This window comes from Pteropus medius, unplaced genomic scaffold (assembly GCF_902729225.1).
Source record: "Pteropus medius unplaced genomic scaffold, Ma_sr-lr_union100, whole genome shotgun sequence".
NCBI lineage: Eukaryota > Metazoa > Chordata > Mammalia > Chiroptera > Pteropodidae > Pteropus > Pteropus medius.
The window spans coordinates 3484806-3506450 of NW_024343578.1; the positions used below are offsets into that span (position 1 = coordinate 3484806).

General features: G+C 40.5%; 4 protein-coding genes and 4 non-coding genes across 26 annotated transcripts in view; 2 read left to right on the forward strand and 6 right to left on the reverse strand.

Annotated features, from left to right (window-relative positions):
- Positions 1-1218: 1218 nt before the first annotated feature.
- On the reverse strand, positions 1219-4030 carry SPCS1 (signal peptidase complex subunit 1). Its single transcript, XM_039867569.1, has 6 exons — positions 4024-4030; positions 3459-3574; positions 2859-3308; positions 2430-2489; positions 2263-2349; positions 1219-1763 (listed from the first exon to the last, which is right to left on the reverse strand). The coding sequence occupies exons 1-6, from the start codon at positions 4028-4030 to the stop codon at positions 1638-1640; spliced, it is 846 nt and encodes a 281-aa protein (XP_039723503.1). The 3' UTR covers positions 1219-1637.
- Positions 3215-14194, forward strand: GLT8D1 (glycosyltransferase 8 domain containing 1). 7 transcript variants are annotated; one of them, XM_039867530.1, is made up of 11 exons: positions 4750-4840; positions 5686-5779; positions 7814-7867; positions 7955-8053; positions 9955-10168; positions 11511-11628; positions 11853-11937; positions 12095-12207; positions 13125-13291; positions 13410-13522; positions 13686-14194. In XM_039867530.1, exons 3-11 carry the CDS (start codon positions 7852-7854, stop codon positions 13874-13876), a joined length of 1116 nt encoding a protein of 371 aa, XP_039723464.1. In that variant the 5' UTR covers positions 4750-4840; positions 5686-5779; positions 7814-7851; the 3' UTR covers positions 13877-14194. The 7 variants fall into 7 exon arrangements, with proteins under 7 accessions (XP_039723466.1, XP_039723469.1, XP_039723468.1 ...); XM_039867532.1 differs by lacking the exons at positions 4750-4840; positions 5686-5779 and adding an exon at positions 3215-3372; XM_039867536.1 differs by lacking the exons at positions 4750-4840; positions 5686-5779 and adding an exon at positions 3445-3580.
- Positions 13174-20885, reverse strand: GNL3 (G protein nucleolar 3). The gene is made up of 15 exons (XM_039867528.1): positions 20738-20885; positions 20031-20089; positions 19482-19619; positions 19265-19378; positions 19025-19108; positions 18185-18317; positions 17308-17420; positions 16944-17061; positions 16389-16476; positions 15703-15877; positions 15426-15568; positions 15208-15344; positions 14936-15117; positions 14602-14671; positions 13174-14516 (listed from the first exon to the last, which is right to left on the reverse strand). Exons 1-15 carry the CDS (start codon positions 20748-20750, stop codon positions 14437-14439), a joined length of 1647 nt encoding a protein of 548 aa, XP_039723462.1. The 5' UTR covers positions 20751-20885; the 3' UTR covers positions 13174-14436.
- Positions 15932-16008, reverse strand: LOC120606384 (small nucleolar RNA SNORD69). Its single transcript, XR_005653880.1, has one exon. It is a non-coding gene; the product is annotated as a small nucleolar RNA SNORD69 (small nucleolar RNA).
- LOC120606383 (small nucleolar RNA SNORD19) lies at positions 16560-16635 on the reverse strand. The gene has a single exon (XR_005653879.1). It is a non-coding gene; the product is annotated as a small nucleolar RNA SNORD19 (small nucleolar RNA).
- LOC120606349 (small nucleolar RNA SNORD19B) lies at positions 17182-17262 on the reverse strand. The gene has a single exon (XR_005653876.1). It is a non-coding gene; the product is annotated as a small nucleolar RNA SNORD19B (small nucleolar RNA).
- Positions 18072-18143, reverse strand: LOC120606382 (small nucleolar RNA SNORD19). Its single transcript, XR_005653878.1, has one exon. It is a non-coding gene; the product is annotated as a small nucleolar RNA SNORD19 (small nucleolar RNA).
- Positions 20886-20976: 91 nt separating the features above from the next.
- PBRM1 (polybromo 1) overlaps positions 20977-21645 on the forward strand; it is a 104986-nt gene continuing 104317 nt past the window's right edge. For all 13 annotated transcript variants that reach the window (XM_039867489.1, XM_039867496.1, XM_039867497.1 and 10 more), the window contains exon 1: positions 20977-21105. The gene's annotated coding sequence lies outside the window, so the exon portion shown is untranslated. The remainder of the gene's footprint in view (positions 21106-21645) is intronic.

Below are 21645 nucleotides of genomic sequence, written 5' to 3' on the forward strand. Positions count from 1 at the left end.
ACTGTCTGATATGGAAGCCACTAGTCTAGTTCTGAGAATTCAAATTTTTAATTAAATGTAAATAAATGTTGACTAGTGGCACCATATTGCACAGTGCAGCTCTCATTAATATTTACTGAACACCTATTATGTGTCATATCATATACTCTTGTAGGTACTGGGCAAAGAGCAGTGAGCAAAACATGTTCCCATGGAGCTTACATTCTACAGAAGACAATTAACAAATATCCACTGTGAGATATACTAAATGTCATGAAAAATAAAGTAGGCTAAGTGGATATAGAATGAGGAGCATACCACTTTATTTTGATAGGGTAATAGGAAATGCTTCCTATAGTTACATCTGGTTAGAAACCTGAATGAAAGGAGTGAACAAGTCATGTATATCTAATGGAAGATATTCCAACTACAGAGAACAACTACAAAAGTCTATCGGTCACCTGTCCTTTTGATCGAAATCAGAAAGGCACAGTGTTGGTCCCCTACCAAGAATGTAGCCTCTTACTGGTAATATTCTTTATGTATTTCATGTCTTATTCAATGCCCAATTCACCACAGTAATATCTTGGCAGTTTATATGTCCCTCTTTTGCCCCCATTTAATGCTTTGATATCAAGTATCTGACTCTTTCACTATTACCCATCCTTTCTGCCTGTACCTGCCTAGTTATCCTTGTCTTATTTTTGACCTTTGGGTATCATTTTTAGAAAATGAGGGAACTTGATTTTAACCCTATCTGGGGGCTCCTCCCTTTTAAATCCCAATTAATTATATTTACTGATACATTTGGTCTTATTTCTACCTTCTTAATTTTCCTTATTTTTTAAAAATCTCTCCTGACTTTTGCTGTATTAAGGTCTTTGCTCCGCTTTTTTAGATTCATAGTTAAGTCCTATATCCTGGTATTGAGAAATAGAATATTATCTCTAATAACCCTTCTACTTCCATCCCTCACACAAGACCTTTAGAATATTTTCTCTTCGGCTCTCTGGAAAATTTAAAAGGAATTTATAGCTTCATAGGTTTTCACTTTGGTCCACCTCAGGTAAAGCATAATTAAATGTTTTCTGCTTAACAACAGCCTTATTTTAGGAGTACTAAATATTACTTTATCACAAATTTACATTAGTAAATTTTTTCATTAGGTGCTTACTGTTAAGAAATATATTAGGAACTTGAAGCTACAGAAAATAGAAATGGTACATTTTCAGAACCATGAACATCTAACATTGGCTTTTATTAGTCTTGCAGAACAATGAACAAAAGACTCTAGCCATAGACTTGCACTGAGTTTTAATTAGAAATATTATAACAGTTTAACTAATAATGAATTCTAAAACTTTGATAAATTGTACTATCATTTCTGAGGCATATATTCATTATTTTTGTAACCTGAAAGAAACTTTGCATACTTGTATTTTCTGTTCTCCATTTCAGAAGATTATGAAGAGATCTAAAATATGTATAAATGAAAGCCCAACTGAGTTAGAAGTGACAAACTGAAAACGAAATCTATACACAGCTGTACCGTAAGAGCATAGGTGGTTTTTAGCTTGTGTTTTGGGTGTGAAAATTGAGCTCATCTCACACGACACAAAAGCAGGTGCAACAGTAAAGCTAAATCATGAAAACTCCAATCAATTATTTTTAGCATGCCTCTTAAGTTTTCTTTCCCCTGGTTTCTTGTCTTCTGTGCCTGAGTCTTGAACAGGTAACCACTTGAGGGGGTGCCGCCGATAAATGGGCCATGGAGGAAGTGTCAGCTAGGCCAGAAAACAAAATATATCAATTACAGCCATGAAAAAGCATATGTATAATGCCTGGTTCCCAAATGACTCTTAAAGGTCAAAACACAACTGACACTCCCTATGAAAACTCTGTGCCACCCTTTTCCCTACCATCCCGAGAAGATACTTTAAATGATGGGAACAAGCCTCACTATTTACACAAAGGGCTTTAAAAGCTAAAAGGTGAGGAGGGAGCAACATGAAGACCTAATAAATTCCTGCTATCTTTGACCTTAAGATCAATGCTTAGAGCAGCTGCCAAAATAAATGAGCTGTATGTATTGTTTTATGCAGCTTACATCCATTTTCTGACACTATTTGACATTCTACTATTCCATTGATAACAAGGGGAAACGTTGATGGGAAAGGATAAGGGATAAGTTGGTGCCGGTTCTCACTAAGAGGTCCGCCCAAACCAACCCAATTCAGAAAACCCAAGATGCCACTATCATCCAAACACCCACGAATTTCTTACCAAACACGAAAAAGCAAATCCGGCCATAACTATATAGACAGTCCACCCGAACTGTTCAGCTACGTACCCGTAGATAAATCCAACTATCTAGAGACAAAGTATATTAAACAGAGTCAGACCAGGTGGAAAATTTTTGAAAGAAAAGATTATGCAAAACCAATACTTACTGCTGAAAAAAGAATAATTCCCTGAAACATCTGTTCAGCTAGCTTCTGGCCCTTGTAATCCTAGAGGTGAAGGAGAGCAAAGCAGGAATTGGTTCCCCCACCGAAGAGATACGATTCCAGCCCTGGCCTCACAACTTTGGCACAGAGCAACTCAAACATCAGGGACTACCCCCAAGGACCTGGGCAAGGAATGAAATGCTAGCTTTCCCGGGGGAAATGAAGCATCCTAACGAAACACAGGCAGGGAGATTCTGGCGGAGTAAGAGAGGAGGGGACCCAGGAGGCACAATATGGGGAAGACAGTGTAAGGCGGCCGTTCGGGCCAGAAACAACGATGCAGCGGGTGGGTCTCGGACAAGAGCTGCAAAGCTTCCAAAAGTGGCGAGCGGCGTGCGAGGATCTTGGGGCTGAGGCGGGCCCCACTCTCACCATTTGCGTGGGCAGTGAGCTCAGATGCTCCAGCATGACTAGTTGAGGAGGTAAACAGCGGCGTGCTGGAGGCGAGCAGCGAGGCGAGTTTGGTCGCGACTCAGAGACTGTAGCGAATGGGGTCCGGTCGCGGATACAGCTAGATCGGCCTGCGGAGGTAGGGAGTGCGATGGCCGCAGCCCCGGAAGCGGATGTCTCGGACAGACCCAGACGGCGCGAGGCCCCGCCCCGCGCATCTGCTAGGCACCTTGTGCTTTCCGAGCCGGCTGGAGCCGGGTGCACTGCTCTCGAGGGCTGAGGTTGTGATGATGGTGACCGAGCGGAGCCATCACGCGCCCGTGACGGGTTCGCCGTCGGAGCTGATGGGTGCTGGGAACCGCAGCCCTGGCCCCACAAACTGTCCGGGACTGCGCCTCCGCGGCCTAACGGCTGCCGGCGCGCGCACCGTTTCTATGGTGACGGGCTTTTCTCTGCGAGGACCCCAGCAATGGGGCTGCCCGGCGGCGCCTGTTTGGTATGACGTTCTCGCAGAAGGCTCGGTGGGCGAGCTGGGGCTTGTGGGGCTGCGTGGTGGCTGGGAAACTAGTGGGTGGGCGGGACTAGTCTGGAGTGCGGGTACCAGAGGCGGACAGGCGGCGGATTGGGTTCCGGGGCCTGCGCCGCGGGCGCTGAGCTGGCGGGGCGGGCCGGGACGCGGGCAGCAGCTCCTCCTCCGCCTGCAGGTAAGAGCGGACGCCGGGAGCGTCGGAGGGTAACGGCTTGCTGGAACCCTAACTCGGAGTCTGTATGGGCCTGGGGTGAATCCCCTGAGCGTCACACCCTTATCAGTCCTAAGTGTCAGGGGGACCCATTGACCCTTGGAATTTAAAGGGAACTGTCCTAGTTCGTATCCTCGAGAGAAAGGGAATCCCCGCACAGGGGTGGGGTGCGGGTGGGGGTTCTCATGTTTCTGAGAGAAACCGTTCTGGTGAACCCAAGCCTATGGATCCCAGCTGGCTCCTTGGCCTCTATGCTATGTTGCACATAATGGTCACAGATAGAGATTCTTATTTTATTATTTTTTATGGTGACATTGGTTAATAAAATCCAGTAAGTTTCAGCTCAACACTTTAACAGTAAGGCGCATATATATGTATGTATATTTATATTTACACTGTGTGTTCACCTCCCATGTCACCACATTTGACTCCCTTTATCCTGTCTACCTCCTTCCCCCCAACCACCTCCTACCCTCTGGTAACCACTAATCTATAGTCCATGTCCATGAGTCTCTGTCCTGTTCATTTGTTGCTTTTAGGTTTAGATCCCACATATAAGTGATATGTGGTATTCAACTTTTTCTGTCTGGCTTATTTCGCTTAGCATGATTATCTTGAGGACTATCCATGTTGTCACAAATGGCAGTATTTCATCTCTTCTTATGGCTGAGTAATATTCCATTGTATATATGTACCACAGCTTCTTTATCCAACTGAAGTGTAGAACACTTTGGTTACTTACGTGTCCTGGCCACCGTGAATAATGCTGCTATGAACATCGGTGTGCAAATGTCTTTATGGATATGGGTTTTTCAAGTCTTTGGGATAAATACCGAGTAGAGGGATTGCTGGATCATATGGTAGATCAATTCTTAGTTTTTTGAGGACTCTTCATACTGTTTTCCATAGTGGCTGTACCAATTTGCAGTTCCACCAGTAGCGTATGAGGGTTTCTTTTTTAACAGAGGGATTCTAAGCACTCCCAAGGCAGTGCTTGGTGTGTGGCTGCCACCCTCATTCATGCAGTCAGCAAACATTCACAACATCGTGTGTGTTTGTGTTGGGGGGGGGGCGCACGCCAGGAAGAGGGCTGAGGATATGGCTGTGACCAACAAACACCAGGTCCTTGCCTTCCTAGACCCCAGAATGTGTCAAGGGAGACAGTTACATTACCCCAGAAATATGTGACAGCTGGATTTACTCAGATATGGAGGCCCAGGAGAGGTGAGAACTCAGGGGAGGTGCAGCTGAAAGTAGAGTTTGGGGGAGGCTCCCTTGACTCTTGAAAGCCAGGTAAGAGCTAGCTAGATGAACAGGTAAGGGAGCGAATATCCTTAGTGCAGAATTTTTTTATGCAGGTAGAAATAGACATGTCTCTCTGTGTTAGCCCTCTTTAAATGCACTTCACAGGGTGGCAATAGTTGTGGAGACTTCATGGTATTTGAGCTATAAAAATAAGATGGGAAAAGGGAATTGTCTGCTCCATTTGAGAGACATCTCTATTGGAATCCATCCATGCCCTTAATGTTGGAATTTGTTTTCATGATTATCAAAGATTGCATTCTCTTTCTGAGCCAAGAATCACTAGCCTTGCTCCTAGATTAACAAGATCGTTCAACAAATATCACATGCCTACTGCCATTTAGTTTAGGTGAAGAGGATACATCAGTAAACACTTTCATTGAGGTCCTGTTCTCATAGAACTGACATACTAGTTGGGGAAGACAGAAATAAACAAACAAATGAGATCTTGTAATTGAGGAGCAGGAGTGGTGAACTTCCCTGATGGCTTCTTAGGAAATGGGTAAGAAGAGGACAGAAAAATGACCTTGGTCTTTGGTGACCTTGACAAGACGAGATGGAATGGAGCAGTAGGGAGAGAAGTCTGGTTGGAGGCTAAAGAGAACAAGAGAGGAAGTGGAGCTAGAGACTTTAAATCCCTTAAAGATTTTAGAGAGGAGTTGTAGAGAAATAGATTTGTGTGTCAGCTGGGGTGGAGGAGTAGTTTTTAATTAACTGGAAATTACTAGAGCATGATAATATACTGATGGGTGTGATCCAGCAGAGAGAGAGTTTGCTGATGCTGAACCAAGGAAACAGTTACAGGATAGATTGCAGAGCATTGATGGAATGGCCTTTGATGTACAAAGCAAAGCGGAAGAGGTAAGCACAGCTGCTGAAAAAGTGGGTACTAATGCAGATAACTAGCAAGTTAAAAAAAATTTTCTTTCGCACATATTTCTGGGTGTGCCTGCCCTGCGTGAGTGTGTGTGTTTTGTAAGTAAATTGGGAAGGTGAAGGTTTTAAAGTTTCTAAAAACTAATTTTCATAATGAACACTTTGAATATTGCCGATCAAATCGTACACTGTTGTGTAGTCTTACAAAAATATGAGCCACTATTATACATCTCAGGGTCTACATGCAGTTTCGTTTTGAGCATTTCTAACCATATCAAAGAATGTTACCAGGAATAGCACCAGGAAAGGAACTATGGATCAGATATAATTGGCATTTCGCATATAGATAACAAAGGAAGAGTTTTAGGAGCAAATGATTTCTGCCATGCTAATCTACTTAAATACATCAAATACCAGTGAGGATTGTGTTTTTCTTGTGACTAGCTAACCGAAATAGCACAAATACATGTGCCTCGAGATGCACGTACTACCTGTAAGTAACTGTTACTGAACATTATTGAGCAAAAACTCTGTGCCTTGTACTGTTAATTAAATGATTTATTTGAGTGAGACAGTATTTTCTAGTCTTGGTAGAAGTTGGCTCCACCAAGGTAGATGTTAGAACTTTGAGCAACTCCCAATCTGCCAGCTTCTATAGGTAAGGCTCAGCCCACAATGTGATAGAATATATAGTGATGTGTATTCTTTAGATAATGAGTTCATTGGTATAATGTACTTTATATATACTGCTCTAGAAGGAAAGAAGAGGTAAAGGGGGAGAGAGTGTATTTTAGATTGTTGTTTGGGAGTCTGAATTATTTTCTCCCAAATTTGTAATCTGGCCTGTGATTCTCATTGTTTTAAACAGCCCTTCAATATATTCTCTCTTCAAAGGCCTTGAGAAATCAAGTGCCTAATATACACACACTTTACTTAAGATTAAATTAATTAAAACATTTTGATTTTAGAAATACGCTGTATTCGAAAATGCTGTGTAAAATTAATAGCCCTTTGTAAATGTTAGGTACTTATGGGAGACGATGAAGTAGAAAGGGTAAAGTTCTCAAATGTAGGATCGCAATATCTTAATTGTTTAAAATCTGTTTTTAAGGAAACATTTCCCAGAAGTGATTGTAGAAATCTAATCGTTTAATTAGATTCCACCTACAATCTTGTTTCTACTGAATTTGTTTTGAAAGTGAAGGCATCAGAGGAGCTGGGGAGCATAGGCCACAGGCAGAGTAACAGTATTAGACACCACTTTCTTAAGAGATGGGTAATTAACCAACAGAGCTGAAGCCACAGGAAGAAGCTCACTTTTTCTTTAGCAGATTTTAATTTTGAGAATAGCACTCTAAACTTTCGATAGGATTGGATTTTGTGAATTTTTCTAATTGTGTTTCTCTGCTATAGTTTTTTTTCTGCTATAGTTTTAAATGATTGTAAAAAATGTTCTTCCCCGCCCCCCCTTCTTTGATCCAATTAAAGGGGAATAGAATACATCTCAGAAAGCTGATTTCAGGTTACTTGATTGTAGACAACTGAGTCCCTGTCTAACAAGGAATTTTAAGTAGAAATTTATTCAGATAATATTTCCATAGTGGTTGTACCCCAGGTATTCTTCTTGGTAGAATTTCTTTTGCTTTTAATCTGGTGGCATATAATGTACAAGGCTATTTATTTTTCCAAGTTATTTGGAAGTATTTTATTATGACTACTGAAAAAAAATTCAGATCCCAAATTGGGTTCTTGGAAACTATTAATTCAACATGAGTTTCTTAATTTTATTAACTAATGTCACCTCAATGAATTTAAATAAATAAAAATAAAGTGAGGAAACTCTCAGTCTCTCTTCCTGTCCCACTCCTCTTCCCTTTGTCTATCTCCATCTATTAAAAAAAAAAAGTTCCTGACAGAAAAGTATGCACTGCTCGTTTCTACCTGAATGAAAGTGTTTAAGCATTTTGATGGCTATTCTCATATACCTACTGACTTTGGGGGTTTGTTTTTGTTTTGTAGGGTTAATAACTAATATTTATGTAAGACAGAAGAGAAAGATGTCATTCCGTAAAGGTATGCTTTTGCTACAAGGTGTGTTGTTTTTATTCCCGGTCAAAAGGTAAAGAAATGTAATGCAGGCTTTTCCCTTCTGTGTTTTAGTAAACATCGTCATCCTGGTCCTGGCTGTTGCTCTCTTCTTACTGATTTTGCACCATAACTTCCTCAGCCTGAGCAGTTTGCTAAGGAATGAAGTTTCAGGTATGGGAACCCTTACTGATGCCTTGGCATCTGTTGAAGACCTGGGGTTCCCTGTGTCTCACATCCTAAGTTATTATCACTAGGTTAAATGAAAAGAAAGCTTTCTTCGTTCACTTACAAAAGCTTTGAAAGTCTCTGGGATATGGCATGGTGGTATTCACTGTGCTCTCGCAGTGCCCCCCAACCCCTGCTTCTTCTCCCTGCTGTGCAGTTATTTGCTAAAGGTTTGCTCTAACCAAAGATCCCTTTTCCCCAAATCAGACACCTTAGAGGATCCTCTGCGGGCTGCTATTTGCTCACATTTCAGCAGAGTTGAGCTTTAGGTGGTGGTAGTGACAGTTGAGTGTCACTGGTGTTTAATGTTTGCTGTGTTCACTAGAGTGTCAGTGTGGTTACTTTCCTTCACCTGTTACTTTCCTGTAACCTGTGGAACTGTATCAACAGGACTCTAATAATAAAACCATAAGGGCTCGTCGAATGTTTACAAAAATCACACTTTATTAAATAATTCCTTTGCCAGTTATTTAAAATTGTTCGTACTATTCTATGTTGTTGAGGGATGTTTGAGGATTCACAGTGCTTGTCAAAAATTATTGGATTGCCCCCTACCATAGTTGACCAGAGCAAGAAAAGACTAATAGCTCTCCCCTGACTTTCACTGAGTACTTTGATAGTATGTTTTATAGCTGTGTATATACATCTGTGTGTATTTATACATATGCATATATGTTTGTAAAGGACTGCCTGCTGCTAATTAGGACATTTATAAAAAAGAAACTAGCACTGAAGCTCCATGAGGGCAGTTTGTTTACTGCTTTATCTCCCATGCCTGTGGATGATGGCTGCTACATAATAGGTGCTCAGTAAATATTTATTCAATAAATGATAATTGCCCAGAGATAACTATTACAAAAATTTTGGCTTTAGAACCTTAAAAATATATGTATTTTTTCTACAAAGTTGAAATTATACTATATATAAACTGCACATATGACATGTTTTTCCATGTGATTATATCCTAAGTATGTCACAGTGATAGTAGAAACTCTTCGTATGCAACTTTAAAGCCATTTGTTTGTTTAAGCAAGAAAGTCTTTTGGTATGACTTTCAGACTTCGTGGTAACCCCGCAAGAAATGCATTGCATGCAGCACACACATATGCAAATATATGTGCTTATCATCTCTCTGCCTTTCATGATGGTAGAGATTTGTCTATTTTATTCATGGCTATAACCCCAGTTCCTAGATAATGCCTGTCATGTTGTAGGCGCTCAGTGTTCAATGATGAGTAAATGAATATGAGGCAAAAAGGAAGGTTTATGAAACCATATGTGCAGTTGCTGTGTGTGATGCACTCTTGACATTTTTTAATTCAGTATTACATTCCAATTGAGAAACTGTTCTGATCATGACTCACCAAATTGATTTCATGCCTATTTATTGGACATAATTCCATGGGACATAATTCATGGCTCGAAAAACCATTTTTTAAAATCTGTTCACAATTGTACATAAAATTGTGGCTTTTCATTACCTCTCAGTTGTCCTTAAGAGAAGCAAGAGGAATTATTGGGTCAGAGGCCATGTACCTGTTTAAGACTCTTGATGCAAATTGCCAAAATACATTCTAGAAAGATTCTACTCCCACCATAGTGTATCAGAATTCTGTCATCCTTTTTTTTTTTTTTTTTTAAATGCTGCTTCTGCTTTTCTAATAACCTGGTTATATGTAGGAAAGCATACAATTTCTAGGTCGTATGCTTTACATTGTAATGGATTAGAATAAGGTAAACAAGCATCATAGTCCTCACCTTATCTCTTTTCATGTCTTGGGCTTTGTGTCAAAGCCTCATGAGATTGTGTTTGTATCACAGTACCTTCCTGTGTATATTTTTTGCAGATTCAGGAATTGTGGGGCTTCAGCCCATAGACTTTGTCCCAAATGCTCCCCGACATGCGGTAGACGGGAAACAAGAAGAGATTCCTGTGGTCATTGCTGCATCTGAAGATAGGCTTGGGGGGACCATTGCAGCCATAAACAGCATTCAGCACAATACTCGATCCAATGTGATTTTCTACATTGTTACACTCAATGGTACAGCAGACCATCTCCGGTGAGCTCTGCTTGCCTGATTATGCTTCTAGAGGATGCTCTATAAGTATATATTTTTTTCTGTATGATTGATTATACCACATGTAAGCTGCATGTATGTTTTTCTATGTGATTGAATCATGAACCTGTCCCTGTGATAGCAGAAACTATTATATGAGGAACTTGTGCCAAGATATAAATCAACTGTGTTAATTACGTACTCTGTTAAGCTGTTATTTTTTTAAAAATTTTTTTGGTAATAAGGTTTTCTCAATGAAGGAAGCAATATGTTGACTTATATCCTGTTACAAGTTCCTTGACTCATGAACATGCTCTGAGTAGCTCTGGTCTAGAGAGACAGGATGTGGGAGCAATGGCAAGGTATTGTGGTGAAATGAGCATAGACACTCATACAAATTCCAGAGTGATAGGGGAACCAATCCTTTGGAGCCTGTTTCTTCATCTATACTGTAAATATGGGGCAAAAAATACCCAACTTAGAGGACTGTTGTGTTACGTGGGAAAAAATATAAAAATCACCTAGCGCATAATCATGCTCAGTATATAATCCTTACTAATTGTGATTAATAATAGTAACCCAAACTAATGGACAGTCTCATCTGTTTTGAAAATGCTTTGACTTAAGGTTTACAAAGTTTATTCCGAGAAACATCTTGTCTAATAGGCTAATAGCTGTCAAAGTTCTAAAACATTTGTCCTTGTTCTTTTCTCAACTTGGTTTATATTTAGTGAAAGTTGTGAATTATTTTTCCATATTTTAAAAACAGAAACCATTATAATGTAGAAACAATTATTACCTTAAAATAGGCTATATAATGACATTGTGTTCACAAAACGCTGAATCAAAATAAACCTAGGAAAAATGTTCAGTACTTTTAGGAACACTGACTTTTCTTATAGGCAGTTCCTTAGACTCAGGTGGAGGAATTACTTGTCATCACAGTGAATGGGTCTGTATTACATTTTGTTAATTAGCTTTCACTGTCATACTCATTTTCTTCACCCATGTTATTTGGAGGGATAAACACTGAATGGTCCATGTGGTGATGGGATGTTCTGAGTTCCATAGTGAGTTTTTCTACAATTTTAGTGTCAGAAGAGTGATCAAAAGTATGAGCCTTGTGGTAGCATGTTACTACAGAATCTTGGTTCAAGAAGGGACTTTAGTGGGAATACTCTTACTTCAGATGAGGAAACCAAAGCTCATAGAAGTGAAGAGGCTTGAGAAACACCTATTTGGTACCTAGAGTTCCTCTTAGATTATGCCCTCATTGGAAGGCACAAAAGGCTGTGGTTTGGGGACATGATTATTTAAAACATATTTGGTGCTTTATTTTCATCAGGTCCTGGCTCGGTAGTAATACCCTGAAAAGCATCAGGTACAAAATTGTGAATTTTGACACTAAGCTTTTGGAAGGGAAAGTAAAGGAGGATCCTGACCAGGGGCAATCCATAAAACCAGTGAGTTCCGTGCATCCTTGTTTGTATGTGGGAGTATTAGGAAATGATTGGAGTATCTGGGTAATTGTGGGTATTGTGCAGGTAGTTCTCTGGGACCAGGCCCGGGCAATTCCAAGAGAACTTCAGCTTTCTCCTGCATAGGTAGAGCATTGCAGATTTCTAGTAAGTTAAAGTGCAGCCACTGATGAACCTATGCCAATGCCTCATTCCTTTTTCTTTCTCAGTTAACCTTTGCAAGGTTCTATTTGCCAATTCTGGTTCCCAGTGCAAAGAAGGCCATATATATGGATGATGATGTAATTGTACAAGGTAACAAAGAATGTCACCCATTAGTGCTGTTCCCCATCCAGAGTGTGGGCTGAAGTGGTTGTCTTATTTTTGGTGTACCATAAAAAGTCATCCTGGGAAGTGGGAAAGATAGAGAATCACAAGGCAATTCAAAGTATAAATCTTATACGTATTTCAGGTGATATTCTTGCCCTCTACAATACACCACTGAAGCCAGGACATGCAGCTGCATTTTCAGAAGATTGTGACTCAGCCTCCACTAAAGTTGTCATCCGTGGAGCAGGGAACCAGGTAAATTACTAATTAGACCCCTTGCAAATACTCTGCGCCTTATAAAGCAGTTAATGGGGAGAGGCAGTAAAATCAGGGAACTTTTTTTTTTTTTTGCTGCATTTTATATTCCCCAATTATCTCAGAATTCAAGCCTTTCCTATAGATCAGTTCATGGACTTAGCAACCTAATTCTCCTTGAACATCTGGCTTAATGTTTAGTTCCCCATTCTACCTAACTTGGCATCTCAAATGTCACTTTAATTTGCTTTATGTAGAGCCCTTTGCTAATAACCTGAAGTCAATTTAATAAGCAGCATTCCTTTTTTACTGGCTATCAAATTACAGCCATGCAATACACAAGGATGTTTCATATCTACAACGGTGGTCCCATAAGATTATAATGGAGCTGAAAAATTCCTAATTGCTTAGTGACCTCATAGCTATCTTAATGTTGAAGCGCAATGCATTAATTGTATTTGTGGTTCTGCAGGTCATATAAAAGTATAGAACATGTAATTATATACAATACATGGTAATAAATGACTGTTACTAATTTATGTATTTACTATACTATATTATTGAAGTTTACTCCTACTTAGAGTTTGCTGTAAAACAGTTTGCGTTTATACCTGTAGCAGCATCATACCTCATGTTTACTGTCTTGATTGCATCACTTTAAAAAAAATCCAGATTTAATCATGTGTTTTGTCTAGTGACATACTGTACAGATTTATAGCCTGGGAGCAATAGGCTATAGCCTAGGTATGTAGTGAGCCATACCATCAGGTTTGTTAAGTGTACTCTGATGTTTGTACAACAAAATTGCTTAATGATGCATTTCTCAGAAACATATATCCTTGTCATTAAGTGGTACATGGCTATATGTATCTATTCTTTGAAGCAGTGAACATACTATATATTCCATTTGTTTTTAGTACAATTACATTGGATACCTTGACTATAAAAAGGAAAGAATCCGTAAGCTTTCCATGAAAGCCAGTACTTGCTCATTTAATCCTGGAGTTTTCGTTGCAAACTTAACAGAATGGAAAAGACAGAATATAACCAACCAACTGGAAAAATGGATGAAACTCAATGTAAAGTAAGTATAAAACTGCCCTAACTGTGAAAACTCTTGTATTTCAACCCTGAAATACAAAGATAGGAATTGGTCAGGATTCTTCACTAACAGCTTACGTTTGTTAATCTGTCCCACCAAGAGAAGGACTGTATAGTAGAACACTGGCTGGCAGCATCACAACACCTCCTCTGCTGATTGTATTTTATCAACAGCACTCCACTATTGACCCAATGTGGAACGTCCGCCACCTTGGTAAGTAGAAATAATTAATCAAAAGCCTAAGCTAATAAAGAATTAAGTATCTAAAGGACTGTCCTCAGGGATGGGATACATCCAGTTTTCCTTTTCTCCAGTTGATATGGCATTATCATGTCTGACTAGTACAATCATTTGGCTGTTTTTCTCTCAACATAAGGCTCCAGTGCTGGAAAACGATATTCACCCCAGTTTGTAAAAGCTGCCAAGTTACTCCATTGGAATGGGCACTTTAAGCCATGGGGAAGAACTGCTTCATATACTGATATCTGGGAAAAATGGTATATTCCAGACCCAACAGGCAAATTCAGCCTAATCCGAAGACATATGGAGATTTCAAATATAAAATAAAATATAATTTGTGCTATAAGCACTTCTCAGGAAATTCTGGAAGATAGTATGTATGGAAAGTAACAGTAGCAGTAACTCATGGAAAAAGAGACATTTCAGCTGGGTAAAGAGGACAGACTACACTGTCTGGCAGTCAGCCTCCAAGATAAAAGACTATACGTCTCCATCTGCCTTACCAAGTGTTTGCTTACTACAGTGCTGAATGACCAGAGGTGAACAGACTCAAAGGGCTAGTACAGCCAGTTCAACACTACTTCTTGGTTTTAATTTTGTAACCTGTGGCCTGATCTTTAAATAAAATGAAACCTACATTTTTCATTGGTTTGATTTTTTGCTTCCAGGTAAGCATACTTCTACCCAGTCACTGTATAAGATGTGTCTTTATGGAATTCAGATACTTTCTACATTGCTTGATTTTTTAAAATGAATTTCATGATACACATTTACAAAATTTACACAGCTTATGTCATACTACAAACGCTAGTACATTATACATAGAACAGCCTAGGAGTCTGTTCAAAATGTTAAAGGAAAAAAACCCTTATAAGAGAACAAAGTTGTTATACATAGTCTGTACTGAAGTCGTAAGCATCATCTTCAGTCATTCTATCCAAAATACAACATTGTGCAAACTGTTCATCTATATGAAGAAAGAAAAGTGAGGTTAAAAAAAGTAAAAACTATTTCATACCACACTGGTTTGTTGGAAGACCCACCCAACTCACCTGCTTGAGACTCCTCAGGTAGTAGTACCTCCCAGGCCTCTTTGACAGGTGTGATGTCTGAGCCTTCTTCCTGTGGGACAAAGAAAAACTACTATATTAGTAGCCACTGTCTGCTCATTAAATAACTATGTACCTAGGACAAGTATCTGAAGGTACACGTAATGGGATGCATGAAACTAAGACTAATGATTAGAAGACTTAAATACCTAAATTGTATGGGGCTTTTTGATAGTCTGTTATGAAATATTTTATTTCTACCTTCAGCCTCTTCCCATTTGTTTTACATTATAATGTTGGAAAATTTCAACTTAAATAATTTAGACAACATACTTACATCAACTTCTTCATTAACACTTTCCTGGTCACTGTCCATGTTTTCATAGTCCTCCCCCTCTTCCTTCTTCCTCTCTTTCTGTTTTGGCAATTCTTCAGGTATGTCCTTTTCCTCTATTATTCCATTTGTCATCCCTGAGGACTGGAAAAGGATGCTACTGGCTAAACGAGGGCCCCTGATGGCTAGGAAAGGAACACAGTACATGTAAACAGATGAGACCTTTATTGGCTGTCAGCTAATGAAGACAGCAATCAAGCGCAATCCTTGCTTACCTTGTATGCTGTGTGCATTGTTCTTTTCCAGTTCTTCTAGATTAAAGCCCCATTTCATGTCTGTCATAATGCTCTCATTAAGATGTGGAGAAAGAGTCCAGGATGTAGGGGGGTGGCAATAATAACCTAAGGAGCCACTGGTATTAAAAATAAGATTTTGTCAAAAATCAGTTTCTTTATTCTATTTGGTCACCAAAATGCCAAGAAAGAAAACTTACCCTGTCCATTCAGACCATAGTAGTTTGGCAGCACCTTCTACATTTGGGCTTCCACCTTTTTGGTGCAGTCCTCTTCTCTGAGCAAGCAAAGTAAAAAATTCCAGAGAATTCTTAAAGTCTGGGACAGTGAATTTTAATACTACCTTTAAAAAAAAAAAAAAGAAAAACTATCACTCGTTGGATACAATGTGGTTGTGTAAACAACTTTGAAAATTCCTACCTAAAATGCGTAAGACGGAAGAGAAAATAGAGCTCTAGGGGAAAAGGGTTCTTTTACCTGTCGAGCATCAGCCTGGGACAAGATGGCACTGGCAGCCTCCACTGGTTTTAGTACTTCAATACTTGCTGGACTTCTCAGAGCAAGTGCAGTGGGAGAGTTAAGTGGAGACACAATGAAACTTGGACCATCTATGACTGTAATTTGTTTGTCCAGGGGGACAACCTGCATGTTCCTGGAATAAGAGATGATAATTGATGAGGGTACTAGTTTATGTGGAGGACGAGACAACACGAAGCTCAGGGTTGGATTGAACAAACTCAGCACAGTCCGTCAGATCCAGATTATCATCATTTGCTTCATGTTTATCTAAAATCATTAACATCACACCATCCCCTTCTAAAGAAAAACAAGTGTTATATAGCTTATATATTGACGTGAACACATGCTGTTTTGTTTCCTCTGCCATATTTCCTCTCTTCTACCTGGCAGACTTGTATTCATTTCCAAGCCAGGTTCAAGCATCACTTACTCTGAGGCAGCTTAGAATCTATTTGTTTATGTCTTTCAAACCAGATTATGGGCAGTTATTCCACTCTAATTCTTCCTCAAACCTAGCACTCCCTTAACCCTTATTCCTTTCACTGACACCTCTAAAGAATGCGAAATTGTCTTTCTTAAGCTAGCCAAATCAAATAATATTTATTCATCATGAAATATTACAATTATGGAACAACTCAGTTTACCTTGTAAGCCCCATGGATACACCGACATTACATATCCGTTCTTGTTTTAAGCTGTTGATGATGCTGCTTTTCCCCACATTTGGGAAACCTACAAATGGTAAATCCCCATACAAAAGGCATTATGTACTGGTAATTATAACATTTCCACTGCTTATTTCATGCTTGCCTGATGTTTACAGCAAGATCAGAGTTGGATCTGAGTGTCTTCACTTCAACACTAAGACCAATCTTAGCATCCTCATATCTTGCCTAAGTAACGAGTAGGAAAAGATTATTTCAAATAAACCAAGAGCTTTTAGAAGCCAACTTCCTACAGTGCCCAGCTGGCTAAATAAAATAAAATAAATTAATTAATTAAATAAATAAATAATAAAAACAGGCAACAATTACTTAGAATTTGTTTTTATGTCGCATGTATGTGTATGTTTGGTAAGGTGGGCAAGAACCTAGTGTTTAAACGAGCCCTTTATTTAGCAACAACCCCATATACTCTTAACATGGAAAAATTCTTGGCACTTAAGAGATTAAAACAAAATATGTTGAATTGAAACTCACCAACTACTCCAACCTGAAGAGCTTTGCCAAAAGTCTCCTGAAAACCTCCAAGAAGTTTCCAAAGACCTTCCTTCCCAACACAGGCTTCGCTTTTGAATGGAGCAGCTTTTCTCCTTACCTTCACATTAAAATTTCAAGTAATTAGTTTTAACTACTTTTGATAACTATACAAAACTCAAAAATCTGGCTCCAGAACCCAGCTGTTAAAATTACCACACTCTACTGCTTTTCAGATTACCTCTGGATGAAATCAGAGTTGGATCTTATATGTTCTCATTTTTTATCAAGATTTTGTATACTCATCATATTTCAGCCATCCAAAAATCTGAAAAGCACACTTCTCACTACTGAAAATAAAGGGTACCTTGGTTATCTTCCCTTTGTCCTTCCGATTTATTGAGGCTCTAAACACCACTGTTGGAAATTCCTTCTTCAAATAATTTAGCCAGTTCTCCAAATTCTCCTTTGGTACCAAGTCTGATAGGGATTAGGAATAAGACACATGCTGGAATTTGGTTATTTTGTTGAGATGAATTGGCAAAACCTGGTAAATTATGGCTCTCTCGTTTGCCTTTTCCCTTTTTTCCTCCCCACAAAGGATTTAACTGAAAGATGGAATGAGGGTTATCTCTCCACCATATTGCCCTTAACAGAGTTCAATATCTACAACTGTGTATTGCTTCAATTCTCCTCTGTACTGCCCACCCTTTCAGGATTAAGTCAACCTCTAGATTATTACCCTACTAACCTTATGGCTATGTTTCCAGAATTTACACTCCAATAGCAGCCGTGTTTACTGACTCCAATAGTAATTTCAGATCCCAATATTACCTCTGCTTCACAGGTCTCTATTCTGGGTTCTCTTATTCTCGCTGCTCAAACTCAGACACATAACTATGCATTTCATCCAAATACTATCAGCACTGTGCAGGTGTGGGGAATCACACATTGTCTTCACTTACTATGTGAAATATATTGCAAAATAAGCTGAGTATGGGAGTTTACACTCTTAAATAAGGTAAGCATTGAATGGAAAAAGAACATTGGAAGGCAGTCAAAGCACTTGTAGAAAAACAGCCCCACCCCACTGCCCAACACTGTCTTTGGCAACAAGAGAGTAAATGCACTGGCTTTGTTGAGGTCAGAGTTGGATCTTATCAGTCTTCAGTGACAATCAGACTGTTCATTTCATCATACCTCACTAGTGCGTATGGAACACAAAAGGCATCCCTTTTGCTCACCTGATTTATTTAATACAAGTACTAGTTTTTTCTGTCCACTTTTGACGATGGCCTCTTCCATCTGTGGACACCTGCAACCAAGTGGATCTCTGGCATCCAATACTTCCAGCACAACATCTGAAGCTTCGATCACCTGTCAAGGTAGAACTATCAAAAGACCATCCTTTTCTCTGGGTACACCCTCCACACAAGTATACTGGCATCCACTTTACAACAGGGTGAGCTGTGTGGGATCTCATTTATTCACTTTGGTATGAAGAATGTTCATTTCTCACAGGAAAATAAAATACAGGTTTGCTTGGTAGCCTCTGGCCTCTCATTAAAGTAGACTTCAAAAGCAGAAACATCCCCACTGTCTGAATAAATAACCTTCTCGTAGTGAACTGAGTAGCTGGATAAGCTCTCATGGCCCTGCCAAAAGCTTCTGAGAAGCATAGACAAGTTCTATTCACAGGAGGAGAAAGTGAGCTAGGAAAAAACAAGTGATCTCCTTCACTTAGTTTCAACAAAGTACTTTAAAGACTCTTTTTCACACTGCTTACTCTGATGTATTTCCCTCTATTTTAAAAACTACTATGTTAACACGTTACTTTAACGTAAACCACCACTTTTGTAAATCATGCTATTGGGAACTATTCCTGTGCAAAAATTTAAAACGAATATTTCTTTCAGCTAAACATCACAGAAAAGCCCTAAAAAGGATAAGCCAACTTGCTGAAGTCTTCCTTCCAACTCAAGTGAATTCCACTTCCAACTTTACAAGGTTGGTGTCAGGAAAAAGGAATGACTAGTATTTTAAATCTCAGTACCATTTTTAAACACTGACCTAGACTAAGATACCTTTTTAAGTTCCCGACAATACAACTTCTTTGGATTCTGTTTGCCCAACTTTGCTTTGTTCTTAGCGTTGCATTGCTCCAATTCCTAAAAGATAAAGACAAGTGAAAAAGGACACAAAATTAGAAGTTCAGCAGTTTATTATCTGTTTCTCATGGCTGATTAGGGATATTTAAACTCCTGCCCTAGTTATGTGCTTTTACTTCTATAAGTTATCTCATTCACAAAGAAACCTAATCGTACCTTCTTCACAGGTTCCATATTAGGTGGCTCAACGCTAGGGTTGGTTTCAAGTTTTCTTTTCTTTTCCTGTTCCTTCTGCCTGTCAAGTTTCTGCTGCTGTTTTAGTTCTTCAAGCTGTGTCCAAGAGAAACAGGTGAGCCCAAATGACATGGTATTGTCATTTTACTTTAAAAGAAATAAACAACACTTGTTGAAAATTTCAGCTAACGTATCTTACTCGCTGTTTCCTTAACTCAGCTTCTCGAAGAATAGCCTCCTTAAAGGGAGCACTGTTTGGAACTCCTGGATCCTTCCTAGGCTTCTTGCGACCCCGTTTCTTAGCCTCCTTCCTCAATTTTCGATGGTGCTCTCGTACCTATCATAATAAAAATTTTTATCAGTTTACAAAAATATTACACAATTCCTGTGAGAAACTAATCTGACTGCAGTTTGGTTATACCTGTAAAATGACCCAGAAAAATGGACCTTTAATTGTATCACACAGAGGTGCACATTTATGTATGAAACAGCAAGAAAACATCACCAGATTCTTTTTGCAGAGGTTGTTAACATGTTGATCAAAGTTATAAACTTTCTTATCATTCACTGAATTACTAAATTTTCCTATGGATGGATTCTTGATGCCTGAGAATTTGTGTCATGGTAATGTATCCAACCTCCATTTCTTGAGAAGAAATCATAGTTACCCAAACCTCCTTCTGGAGAAGTGAGGCAGAAATCAGTTTAGCATTATATTTGGTATAGCTCCCCCATAAACAAGACTTACCTTTTTTTGGATCTTATACCGTTTATGGCAGGTCATGCGTTTACTTGCTTTCTTTAACTCTGCAAAGAAATACATCACAAAAAGATTAGACACAAATGATCAAGTTTTGGTGTGCTGTGGGGTCACGTCCCTTTTTGTGTTAAGTAATTAATAAGCTCTCAACATAAAGAATTACGTGGGGACACAATAAAAATACACATGCCACTCTCAAATTCCAGAAAATTTGACTCAACAGATCCAGAGTAAAGCCCAACTCCCCTGCTCCCACTCTTCTCATATTGGACTGGGATAGTACTCAGGAGTGTGTAAGACCCAAAACGAGAGCCACTTCTTGTCAAACTACACCAGTCACAAGGTAGGAACGAACAGTGGGTTTGAGAGGCAGTTCTCAGACCTCGCTGGGGCCAGACTGAACGGGGCCATAGCAGAGAAAAAGTTCGGCACTAAACCTGGCTCAGACGCTGTTTCCTCACGAGAGTCTGGCCTGATATCCATCTCTGGGGCCCAGCCCTCATTCTGCACCATGGGCTCGCGGTTAATGTGGGGCCTTCAAACCCTAGGTTATACGCAGAATCAGGACGATGACCGACGGTCTACCCGCAGGTCCCCATTTCCAAAGACACCAAGCCGGAAAAAAGCGCCCTGATGGGTTCGTCGACTATCAGGGACAGAGGCCCCTCCACACCCGCCTCTGCTACCACACTCACTCGGTCGCTTCATTCTGGAGGTGGGAACCGCAGTAACGGCAACGATACGGTCTACCAAGTGCCCCCGCCGGTGCCACGTGCGAACTGAGAACACCGGCGAGCGTCACGCACTCACGCTGCCGCCGTAAAGCGCGCTGCATCCGGTCCGCGTGCGCGCGCACGCAGTGTCGCGAGGGGCCGGGTTCGCTCGGCGGCCCCTGGCTGGTTTTGCGGCGGCACCGGGAGGGGTGAGGGTGGTGAGGGCGGCGGGTGCAGGAGCGACGGCAGCGGCCGCGAACGGAGGAGCAATAGCAGCAGCCGTGGCGGCCACGGGGCGGGGCACGGCGGTCGGGGACCGCAGCCGGGGCTGCAGGCGGCGAAGCGGCTGGGTAAGGCCGGGCCTGGGGCGGGCGGGGCCGCACCTCTTCGTCTGGCTGCCGGGCCTTTGTGTGGGCCCGAGCGGGCGGGAGCCGCGGCAGAGGCCCAGCCTCGGCCGCTTGGATGCGTGGGTCAAGCCGGGCGCAAGGTGCGGGTGGGGCACGGCGGCGGGCGTCGAGACGGGCCTGGCAGCTTTGCCGCACCTGCCTGCCGGGACAAAAGCGCGCCGCAGCCGGGAAACTCCCCGCGCTTCTTTTTCCCGCCCCCGGCGGCCGTCGGAGTGCTCAAAGCTGTCAGCGTTTTCCTTAGTCCCCCTTGTCAGTGACAGATGGGGAAAGTTATTTCCTCCGCAGGTCAAGACCTTCTTTTTTGTTACTGCTTGACGGTTCTGATACAAACTCTTCTAGTGATTTTTATACTTTCCAGATGACTGTGTTCAGACTGAGTATTTTTTATCAATGGGACTTGTATTTATAGTAGCCGCCAGACACTTAAGTTTCTTATCTGCAACACAAAAAATGGAGGTTTCTGGTTTTTAACATTTTTTTCAT

Bases quoted from the DNA above. Each gene is read 5' to 3' on its own strand.
- GNL3 (XM_039867528.1), bottom strand. The intron at 17,421-18,184 runs GTGAGCAAAAGG...AATCCCTATCAG, and splicing joins ACTTGTATTAAATAAATCAG to ACTTGGTACCAAAGGAGAAT. The intron at 16,477-16,943 runs GTGAGTTTCAAT...TACCATTTGTAG, and splicing joins TCTTCAGGTTGGAGTAGTTG to GTTTCCCAAATGTGGGGAAA.
- SPCS1 (XM_039867569.1), bottom strand. The intron at 3,309-3,458 runs GTCCCGCCCACC...CCGTCACCATAG, and splicing joins GGTACCCGCACTCCAGACTA to AAACGGTGCGCGCGCCGGCA. The intron at 2,490-2,858 runs GTGAGAGTGGGG...CTTCACCTCTAG, and splicing joins GCTCACTGCCCACGCAAATG to GATTACAAGGGCCAGAAGCT.
- GLT8D1 (XM_039867532.1), top strand. The intron at 8,054-9,954 runs GTATGGGAACCC...TATTTTTTGCAG, and splicing joins GCTAAGGAATGAAGTTTCAG to ATTCAGGAATTGTGGGGCTT. The intron at 11,938-12,094 runs GTAACAAAGAAT...TACGTATTTCAG, and splicing joins TGATGATGTAATTGTACAAG to GTGATATTCTTGCCCTCTAC.